Source organism: Haplochromis burtoni, unplaced genomic scaffold (genome assembly GCF_018398535.1).
Source record: "Haplochromis burtoni strain Fernald_Lab_line unplaced genomic scaffold, NCSU_Asbu1 Contig_2542, whole genome shotgun sequence".
Classification (NCBI taxonomy): Eukaryota; Metazoa; Chordata; class Actinopteri; order Cichliformes; family Cichlidae; genus Haplochromis; species Haplochromis burtoni.
Window position 1 is genome coordinate 1 of NW_024584903.1, and position 10,521 is coordinate 10,521.

The window sequence follows — 10,521 nt, forward strand, 5'->3', positions numbered from 1 at the left end:
AAAGTATAACCAAGCTTTTGAGCGTTTGAGCCGCTGGCGCCGTGTTTCCTGCCAGGTAAATGACGCTCCGCAACGTGGTGACGTCATTCGGGGCGACTGGAATCGATAAGGGAATCGTTTGCAAAAATGGCAAACGATTCCAAGGAATTGAAACAGTGGGAACCGGTTCTCAACAAGAACCGGGTTTCGATACCCATCCCTAGCTCAGAGGCAGCTAAGTGTAACTGTATTCAGAGTTACTGAAGCAGGAGACAGCGTTGTCTGTATTTTCAGCTGTGTATTAATACACATGTGTTGCCCCGGTGAATATTCGCATTTGCACAACAGAGAAGAGGAATAAGATGAGTCTGATTTTTTTGGACATACAAAACACTTGCTATTAAGAGTTGTTCATCTTTTTATTTGTGCGTTCAAAAATATTTAGAATCTAACCCGACCTTTATTTTTAAGACATGCCATCAGTCGGTTGGATAAACTCGTTTTGTTTTACTTTGCACACATGCACTCTCTCACACATTGACACACATGCCAGTGGCAGCTCGGTGACACCACAGTGCTCACTGGGTCAGAAGCAATAGACGGAGAGTGGTGCTGAGGCAAGAGATGAACAGAGAATGAGGAGGATGAGAGAGGACGCCTTGAGGGGAAGAGGGAGGAAGGAGTGGGAGAAACATATCTTTGGGTGGATGGCATTGCCATCTAATTGTTGCTATTTGTTTGCCATCATCAGTAGGCTCAGATATTTGTTTATTGTGCTCGTCTACTCCTCTTTCTGCTCCTCTCTTCCCTTCTTTCTCTAGCCATCAATCCCTTTTATCCCCCCTCCATCCCTGCTGCTGTCAAGACAGCCCAAGCAAATGGCTCCTCTCTCCCCCACTTCCCAGCTTCTCTTCCTCCTCTCCTGCTCCTCGCGGTCCCTCACTCTCTGTCTTCCTCAATAAAGCCCCTTACATTATGTGGCAAGTGAGCACACAGTCCCATACAATACCTCCTGAGGCACCATGGGAGAGATTTCTATATAAAGACGGATAAAGCGAAGGGCTGGGCTGCAGATCGGGCGAGAGTCAGGGAGGTCACATACACACAATAGCAGTCTGAGATGGATGAGGGGAAGAAAGAGCAGTAACTGAGTAACAGGACAAGGTTAGGTTCAGTAGGCGAGGATTTCAAGATGCAGACACCAGCAGTGTTGGAGGCGGGGGATGTATTGCAGGTGCTGGAGGTTTGTGAGGCTCCGGAGGAAATTAAAGAAGTTATTGTCACCACATTAGAAGAAGGTTCTAATACTAACTCGACTCCAGTGACCAGCTGTGGAGCAGGAACTAAACCAAGCCAGGTAAGGCTGACAGGTCTCTGCGACTCAGCAGAGACGACGCTCTGTTGTTTTTAGCAAGCTGTGTTTGATTTTCATGCTCAGTGTGGCTTTATTTCCTAATGCAATCATTTGCATGAGTCCGGACACACGTCCAGTCAGGTGGAACGTGTACTTCACGATATAGCAGGCATGTATTTGGTGTGTTGGTCTGCTGTAACATTGAACACAGCTGCACCACAGTATGCTTGTAAATGCAGCTGATGTGGAAAGAACACTAAAACAGTCTAATGGCCATTGAGCGGTGGCACGCTTGGCATTTATTTTGACTTTTTATAATCTTTGCTTTCACTGTGCAGTTCTATGTGCCATCAAGTAGGAAATGAATTTTTTTGGTCAATAGCAAAATCAAAGCAGAAAGAGTGCAGCTCTGCTGGGTTTCCTCCTCAGGCAGCAGAAATGGTGGATGCTGGAACAACCACAGCAACTGTTTGAAGTCTACCTGACAGAAAATATAGCTCTGCTAGTGGAGGAGGCAAAGAAGAAGAAGAGGGATCAAAGTGAGAAAAAACCAAAGTAAAAACAAGCTGACTCGATGAATCTGAGACTTGAGACTGTTCAAGAGGCTCATTCATTTGGCACTTTTTCCAACTAGAGAAATACGTGGCAAAGCCTGACTAGTTATTTTTCCTATTATAGGAAATTCCTATCTCAGTTTTTCACTGGTAGCATAAGGAAAGCTTAGTTACCTCTTCATGTCAGGTATGACAAACACATGTAGGCATTTCAGAGCAGTTCTAGCATTCATTTGGACTTGTGTTTCTGATATCTGTTTCTGGTCTTCACCAACTTTTTATCTGTGGCTTTTTATCTGACAAATCCTTCATTGTGTTTATCAGCTAACGGCTAGCTTTATCTGGTTGTTTGGTGCTATGTGGAGTAGGATGGAGGGGTAAATGTACAGCGGGTATTTAGATCTTTTTTGTTGAAAACAGTTGCCATTGTTAACCTTGGTCATGCAGACGAGCAGGTGAACGTAGTAGGCCTTATTTATGGCTGGCATGTACTTGAATCTTGATCTGAAGCTAAATGACTGACACTGTGGCTTTTGAGGTGGGGATAGGACTCTATGAATCATGTTTCTGCATCCACTCTACAACTACCCCCTCATGATTACCTGACATTGTGTATAACCCTGTTAATAATACAGCAGTTTGGCTCTTTTTCATGTGCCACTCAGCTGTCAGTCTCCTGTTGTCTAACACTCCCTCCTCTATCCCGCGAATTAGTCAAAGAAACTTTTTTAAGTGCTTTGCTTCCTTGTCCAGACAAGTTGTTGGCAGCCGCACACGCTGTCCGCACTTTAAACAAAGGAGGTTTTAAATTGCTGTGAAGAGCTCTTTGGGGCAGCTTGATGCTATATTTTACACACACACATGCAGACACACACACCTTGCCTCCCAGGAGTAAGTAGAGTGCACTTGTTCCTGCCCTGAGTGAGGGGCTTTGTTTGCTGCCCACTTAGAGCTGAACAGAAAACAGGCTTTTAGTGAACATTTGATTTACTGTGAGAAACAATAGCTGTTATTTATACTCTGGTGGACCTAGAAGGCAGAAAATACTCAAGTGAAAGCTTTGTAAAAGTGTCCTGGCTGACACGGCATGCACTATATATATAAATATATATATACACCTGTGTCAAACACACTTGGAGCTTTCTGAGTCTGTTTTGCTCTGTTATCAGTCTAATCATTTCTTAACTACTCCAGTACTTGCAGCAGAAAAAGGGAAGGCAGCTCAGGGTTTAGGTTATTAGTGAGCTGGCAGGCTGAGTTGAAAGCTTATGGCAGTTATTTCACTTGTAAAGAATTTCTGCAGGTGCAAAATGTGTTGGTTTCTCCCACTTATACAGCAGAAATGGGTTGATGTCTCACCCAGGGCCACTACTTTGGCAAAAACAGCTGGAACTGTCACACAGTTTCACATCAAAAGCACCCCAGAGGCCTTTTGAGCAAAGCAGTTCAGTAATGCAATACGATGCATCCAAACAAGGGCTCGTGTGCAGCTCAGATCAGCCTCTCTGGATGCGTTTAAAGCTCAGCAGATACGGTATCGTGTTGCAACACTTAGTTTGCTGCCTCACCAATAAATTTCTCTTTTCAAAGAAATGCTTTCAATGTAAAAACTACACCTGCTGCACCTGCCGTGCTTTCCATAGTGTCTCTACTCAGCTGATTGTTATGTCTCACTACATTGTTTGCTGGGTGAAAGATTTGTGCTTTGTTGGAGGTTGCTGAAGTACCTCTGTTTTTGATACTGAGTTATCATTAGATCTCATTCTGGGGGTTTGTCTCATTGTCGTGACAGAGAGAATGTAAACGTGTAACGTCTCTGTCACAATTTTGTTAGTGATTTTTTTTTTTTTTTTCAGTACCAAATTCAAAGGTTCTTGGCTGACGAAGGGCAGATTGCTGACTTTGGGTCAGGAATGAGTTGCTGCCTGAAGTTGATGAGTTAAAGTATCAGGGTTAAGCCGGGGAAGAGTGAAGTGGGAGATTAATTGCAGTGCACTGTTCTGATTAGTTGTGGTAATTAGAGCTGAGCATGAAGAACAAGACGTCTACTTTCTGATCTTAACCTATCACCGTGAGCTGTGTTCTGTGACAAAAAAAACCCAAGACACACTGAAAGGAATCAGTTTCTGTGCCGGCCTATAAAAACTTCAGTTTCCTGCTGGAATAGTTGGAGGTGGTGGCTGGGAAGAGTGTGGTCTGGACACTTCAGCTTAACTCCTAGATCCTGATGAGTGGCACAGTAGACGTTGGATGGATGGAGCAAGGGCAGTGGTCACACATAAACAAAAAAAAAATAATTAAAAAGTCTATTGGTGGAAAACAACTAGTTTTGATTGGCTGGAAATAAAAAAAATCTTCTTTTTTTCTAGAGTATTTCAAAATCTCTCAATCAGGGTTCAAAATTCTACCATGTGCTTCTTATCATTAAGTTAAAGGTTGTTTCATTTTGGCTGCACAGTTGAGAAACTGTTACTGGCAGTTCAGGAATGTGTGGTTATATTTGTAAAGTTGCAGCCTGGAGTTATTCCCGTGCGGACACGTCATTTCAGATGTTTTCGTCATTGTTTGTCACCCAGTCTGCATCCAACAAATCACTGCAGATGTAGGACAAGAGCAGACCTGACAAGTGTTCAGCTGCCGTGTGTCTATATAGTCACGAATGGAAGATGTGTTGGTCTCTCCGTCTGGCCCTTGAACTGGCCTGGCTTTGCCTGCCCCTCTGGATCAGTCCCTTTCCTCGTTTAATTGGCTTTCCTATTGTTGAACATTCTTGTCATGCTCCTGCCCTTTTCTTCCTGTGTCTTTGTTCCCTTTCTCTTCTCACTTTTCCTCTCTGTTTCACCTATTTTCATATGATGAATGGGTCTGGGCCTCCTGCGAGGCTGCCGGTACTGAACCAGATCAGCCTGTGGTGATTGGTTAATCCCATGATGAAATGTGGGTCACTGATGTCTATTTTTAGTCACGCTGGCAGAGGGAAAGCCCAGGTATGGTAATAGGCATCCAGCAAAAATCCAGCTCCAAATTTTAGGAGCAGTGAGCCGACTGAGGGGAATGTCGGCAGGTTTGCTTTATTTTAAGTTTTGCTGATTTAACAGTTCAATGATTTTTGTCTATGAGACCAAGAAGAAAAGTGGAAACACGTCAGTGGACATCTGTTTTTCCTTTTCTGTTTTGGGGGTATGTGATGATAGAGTTCTTGATGGAGTAATTTATGCGGTGTGAGATTCAGGTGCTCGAGGCAAGGGCAACGAGCGATGAGTGTACAACAGCCATGAGGCTTGAGAAGCTGTGATTCATGTTTCCCCCTGGGTGTTGTCGAAGTACACTGTGGTTAGAGAGGCAGTCTTCCTTACAGCTAATGCCTATCGATTCACTTCCTCACAAACACGCACACGGCATGCTTGGCTTGACTTAGAGAGCGAGCAGACAAGAATCAGATGCTCTGTACTTGGCTCAGCATGGGTCAGCGGGTCAGTGGTTGTAGGTTTTCTCATTCAGACACTGGAACATTTCAAAATTAAAGCTGCCCTCACTTATCTTCTGTGCTGCTGTACATCTGTCTTAATCTGAGCAGCAGCAGTTTAACATTGGCTGTAATAGTAGACTAAGCAGGGGAAGTTCATATAGCACATTTTTCCATACTTTAGGGGAAAAACTGATGACGTGTGATGTAAAACCCCTGTCCAGGTACACCGGTTGTCGGTCTCTGCTGATATCTGCCAGTACAAAGACAAAATAATGACTTTAGCTAACTTTAGATCTCAGCTGTGGATAATTGCTTCATGTGAATTAAAGACCTGTTGCATAAGTCTCCATGGAGAAGCTGAGGGCTCTCCAGTCTGTCTCTTTCATTATTAATGAAGTGGCTGCAACTGTTCCACAAACAATCTGCACTCCTGTTGAGTGGACTAAAGCCTGTTTTATTAACGGTTGTGCATTTGCTTTGTGCTTTGCTATAGTCTGTTAATCTCCTTTAACTCTTAGGTTTAATCAGCTAAATCGATGTACAGAGTTCATCTGTGTCTGCTATAGTAAACAGTCGTTCCAGTAGTAGTATTCTGCGGTTTCTGGGGAATAACTGAAATTCAGTGGAGAAAAAGGACTTTTTCCACTTTGTTAGATATAAAAATACATCCACTGTCAGGCTACACATGTTTGTAAGTCTTACATTTAGTTGCTTATCATATTTAGCTCAATTTATTTATACTGCGCCAAATCACAACAACAGTCACCTCAATCATAGATCCTACAATAATACATACAGAGAAAAACCCAACAATCGTGTAACCCCCTATGAGTGAGCACTTTGGTGACAGTGGGAAGGAAAAACTCCCTTTTAACAGGAAGAAACCTCCAGCAGAACCAGGCTCAGGGAGGGGCGGGGCCATCTGCTGCAACCGGTTGGGGTGAGAGAAGGAAGACAGGATAAAGACATGCTGTGGAAGAGAGACGGAGATTAATAACAAGTATGATTCAGTGCAGAGAGGTCTGTTAACACATAGTGAGTGAGAAAGGTGACTGAAGAAGAAACACTCAATGCATCATGGGAATGCATCATATGAGTCCGTTTTTATGACTGTAGCGGGTCAAACGTCAGACCATCTTGAGACTGCTTTCAGTGTTGAACCTCTTCAGAGAGAGACCAGTAAAAACAGGTGCCTGGGTGGTCCCCTGTGAGTGTTGGCGCTACTAAAAATATACCTCATGCATCATTTTTAAAGCTTTGTTGATGCTGTGGGGTTGTTTTTCAGGAGTTGGGCTTGCCCCTTTAGTTCCAATGAAAGAACCTCTTAATGCATCAGCATACCAAGACATTTTGGACAATTTCATGCTTTCATGCTCCCAACTCTGTTCCAACATGCACAAAACAAGGTCCATTAAGATGTGGATTAGGAATGGGATGTCGCTCATGTTACTATGCGTGTGAAGGCAAATGTGCAAATACCTTTTGCTAGAATAAAAATCAGGCTTGTTTGGTGATATTAAGGTAGTTCTAGACCAGCCTGATCCTATGATAAGGCTGCCCTTGTTGTTTAAAGTGCTATATAAGAACCAGTCCATTTTCCCATTCGTCTGAAAGGTCCTGATAAAAACCTTTTTACCTTTTTCTCTCATCATCTTGGCTTGTATGTGGGTGCAGACGTGGTCTTGTAGTGGAATTCTCTTATTAAAACTTGAGTATGCAGATTAACTGCAAAGTTTTCACCCTGAGGCCAGTGGGATACTTTCTGTTCCCGTGCAGCATCATCATCCTTTCAACCTCCTCAGTGGAATTGTTCATAATGTGTCTCTCCCATCTCTACAAGTCTCAGGCACATGTTATGGATATGAACCCGAAATATGCATTAAAATCCACATTAGGTGCAGCATTTCTGGCCGATTGGTGGGTAAATCTGTTACTGAATTTACTTATAGCTGATGGCAGTTCATCATCTACCCTTTTTTTGCTTTTAGAGGCGGAACTCAGCAGCTCGCATGGTCATGTTAGAGGCCTGTTATGACTACAGCGTAAAGAGTTCTTATCTTTGTTATTCTGGCAGCTCTGCTCTGACACCGCTAACCATCATTATCTGCGGATGCAGTCCAGCCCAGACGTCATCGTGTAGCCCAGTTGGCAGCTTGTGCTGTTAGCTTTTTCCACTTCCCATTTTTAGTCCCTTCTTTCTCACGTGCTTGGAAAGAGTCTCTCTTTCCTTTCAGCTGATGCTTCAGTCAAAGGTAAAAAACCATTTTAGAATGCAGTAACAGGTGATATCCATCTACAAGTGTATGTTAAGCTAAAGAGAAGTGGCTCAAACAGAGGGGAAAACCATCCATCTGTCAATCCATCCTTTTTTTCCTTAACTAAATGATGTGAATAGGGATGGCTTCAGAAGGCAAGTACCATCCAATGTTTACTAGAAATGGAATGCATCTTATTGACCGCTCACTGCAAGACACCCTTTAACCATTTTCCAACATCCACGGCCAGCTTACAATCAGTCTTTGGACTGTGGGAAGAATCTGGAGGGCAAGGTTGTGTTTTTTTAATGACCTTTGACCTTTGTATTTTAAATTGTTCTTCTGCTGCAACAAATGTGTGTTTAGAGTTTCAGGCCAGAAACTGTAGTAATAGATTCAGAGTGTGTGATGTACAGAAGTTGTAAAAGATCTTTCCATCAAATGATGAATAATATTGTCCTATAATATCCTGTGCTGTTCACATGATGGTGATTCTGGAGCGTATAAAAGTTTGTTTTTATTACACTATTATATTGTTACGGTGATTATTTCCAATAAAATGGCGTGTCTGTCTGTCAGAAGCCCCTCAGGGGTTCCTGCTCCTGCGAGCGATGAACTGAAATAGGACACTGGAATGTCCTTTATAACAGCTGACAGGATTGAATTTGTGGTCCACCGAAGATCAAGATGTGATTGATGATGAAATAAGGGAACTGAGATGGACCAGTTGTCTGAAATCCTCTTTTAGTTTCCTCTCTATTTTCACAGGATGACAACTGGGGTGAGACCACCACAGCCATCACGGGCACCTCGGAGCACAGCCTCTCTCAGGAGGACATCGTTCGCATCACAAAGGATCTGGAGGACAGTGTGGGGCTCGACTGCCGCCGTTACTTCACCCGGACCCTGGCAATAATCTTAGGCCTGCTGGTGTTTCTCACGCCACTGGCCTTTCTGGTGCTACCCCATATCCTCTGGCCAGACAAGCTGCAGAGCTGTGGGACGGCCTGCGAGGGCCTCTTCATCTCTGTGGCCTTCAAACTGCTCATACTGCTGCTGGCTGTCTGGGCGCTCTTCTTCAGGCCAGCGCGGGCAGGACTCCCAAGGGTCTATGTATTCCGGGCACTACTTGCTGTACTGGTTCTGCTCTTTGTGATCTCCTATTGGCTCTTCTATGGAGTCAGGATACTCGACTCACAGGTGAGCTAAGAGAGGGGAAAACTGTACGTGTGAATGAAAATTCATTGAGTACTACACACACATACGCACAGAAACAAAGGTTTCAGTAGCATGAGTACTGCAGTCACATTCATTTTTAATGCCATCAGAAGCTCAACAAAGCCACAAACAGCTAAAACACAGATATTTGATTTCCCAGTGCTGTGTGTTTACTCTGTGAGCCATAATTTAAAATCCTTGTAAGTCCCTGATTGAGAATCCCTGTAGGAATACACACTTTCAAAGGACGGCGTTTCAGCCGTCCTTTGAAACGCTGCTAAATATTTATATGCTCTACATCTAGTCTCACATGTGTTTATGCCTGGAAGACTATTTTAGGCATAATCTGTGTTTGAAACTGTGTTGGGACATATTTACTATGCAGTTATTTTATTAGATTTGTGTTTACTTTACATATTTTGAGTAAATCGGTCACAAACGATTCCCAAAAATCCTAACTGTTGATAGGACGAGAACTACCAGGGTATCGTGCAGTACGCCGTGTCGCTTGTGGACGCTCTCCTCTTCATCCACTACCTGGCCATCGTCCTGCTGGAACTGCGGCAGCTTCAGCCGTGCTACTCCATGTGCGTCACACGCTCCACAGATGGCGAGACAAGGCACTACAACCTGGGACAGCTCAGGTAAGGAGCACAGAGTGACTCCATTAAATGTAGACCTTCTCCTCTTTTAGCATCGTCTTTGAATAAATTTGTGTTTTTCATGGCGTTAGTCCGAGGGTAAAGCATTAACAGTGTGAGCAAGACGGAGTGTTTGAGGTAGATTTTTGAGGGAGTTCTTTCCAATAAAATGCACACATTGACATATTTGGGAGCCAGGCTTGCCTCTAGTGGCCATCAGGGGAACTGCAGCTTTGCAGTTCCATTTGCCTTTTGGTTTCATTTTTCTGGCCTACTTGTTCTCAGAGGGTTAAAATGAGATGTGACACTCTTTGCTATCGTAGCTTCCATGTCAATCGGACTGGAAAGAAAAGCATATTTACATCCAAATGTGGCTCAGCGAGCTTTCAAATACTTTGCTGTTGCTGATGAGAACTAAAAAGTCAACAACTTTATAAGACTTAGTGACACTGTGTTAGCAATCAGGAGAGAGAGGAAGAGATCAAGGGGAGATGAATTTAGGGAAAACAAAAGACGTCCGTGTGGGCGAGATGAAGGCAGAGGAAAGGACAGAAACTGGGGCACCTCAAGTTAGAGAGGTGGGAAAATAAGAGGCTAATAGCTGCTTACTTGCACAGAGATGGGAGTAAGAAATTCATGTAGGAAAGTCAAGAAAGAGAGAAGATGAATATTAAGGAGTCATTAACACATAGATAGTAGAAATGATTATTATAAGGTAGAGCTGAAGAAAATGTAGAATGTATAAAAAAGGCACAAAGACAAAGTGCCTGATGTGGAGAGAAAACCATGCCAGAAGGAAAGAAAGGAGAGGGTGGGGAAGACTTCAGAGAGGAAACTCCTCAGAAAAGAGCTGCAGACACAGGGCGGAGTACATAGGAAAGCCCGGGAGACTGGAACAAGGAAAAATCTAAAGGAGGGACCAAAAAGGAGAATAGAGAACAAGGAACTAATAGTTAATGGAAAGGGGTAAAGAAAGAAAGAAGGTGTGTGTGTGTGTGTGTGTGTGTGTGTGTGTGTGTGTGTGTGTGTGTGTGTGTGTGTGTGTGTGTGT

At 43.6% G+C, this 10,521-nt stretch overlaps 1 protein-coding gene across 1 annotated transcript; it reads left to right on the top strand.

The window, feature by feature from the left end:
* Positions 1 to 114: 114 nt before the first annotated feature.
* LOC102297404 (vang-like protein 1) lies at positions 115 to 9,473 on the top strand (the record flags this gene model as incomplete). Its single annotated transcript, XM_005952960.3, is given in 3 exon segments — positions 115 to 1,336; positions 8,380 to 8,811; positions 9,298 to 9,473. Coding segments are annotated over 3 exon segments (773 nt in total), but the record flags the coding sequence as incomplete, so codon positions are not given.
* Between the last annotated feature and the right edge of the window lie 1,048 nt (positions 9,474 to 10,521).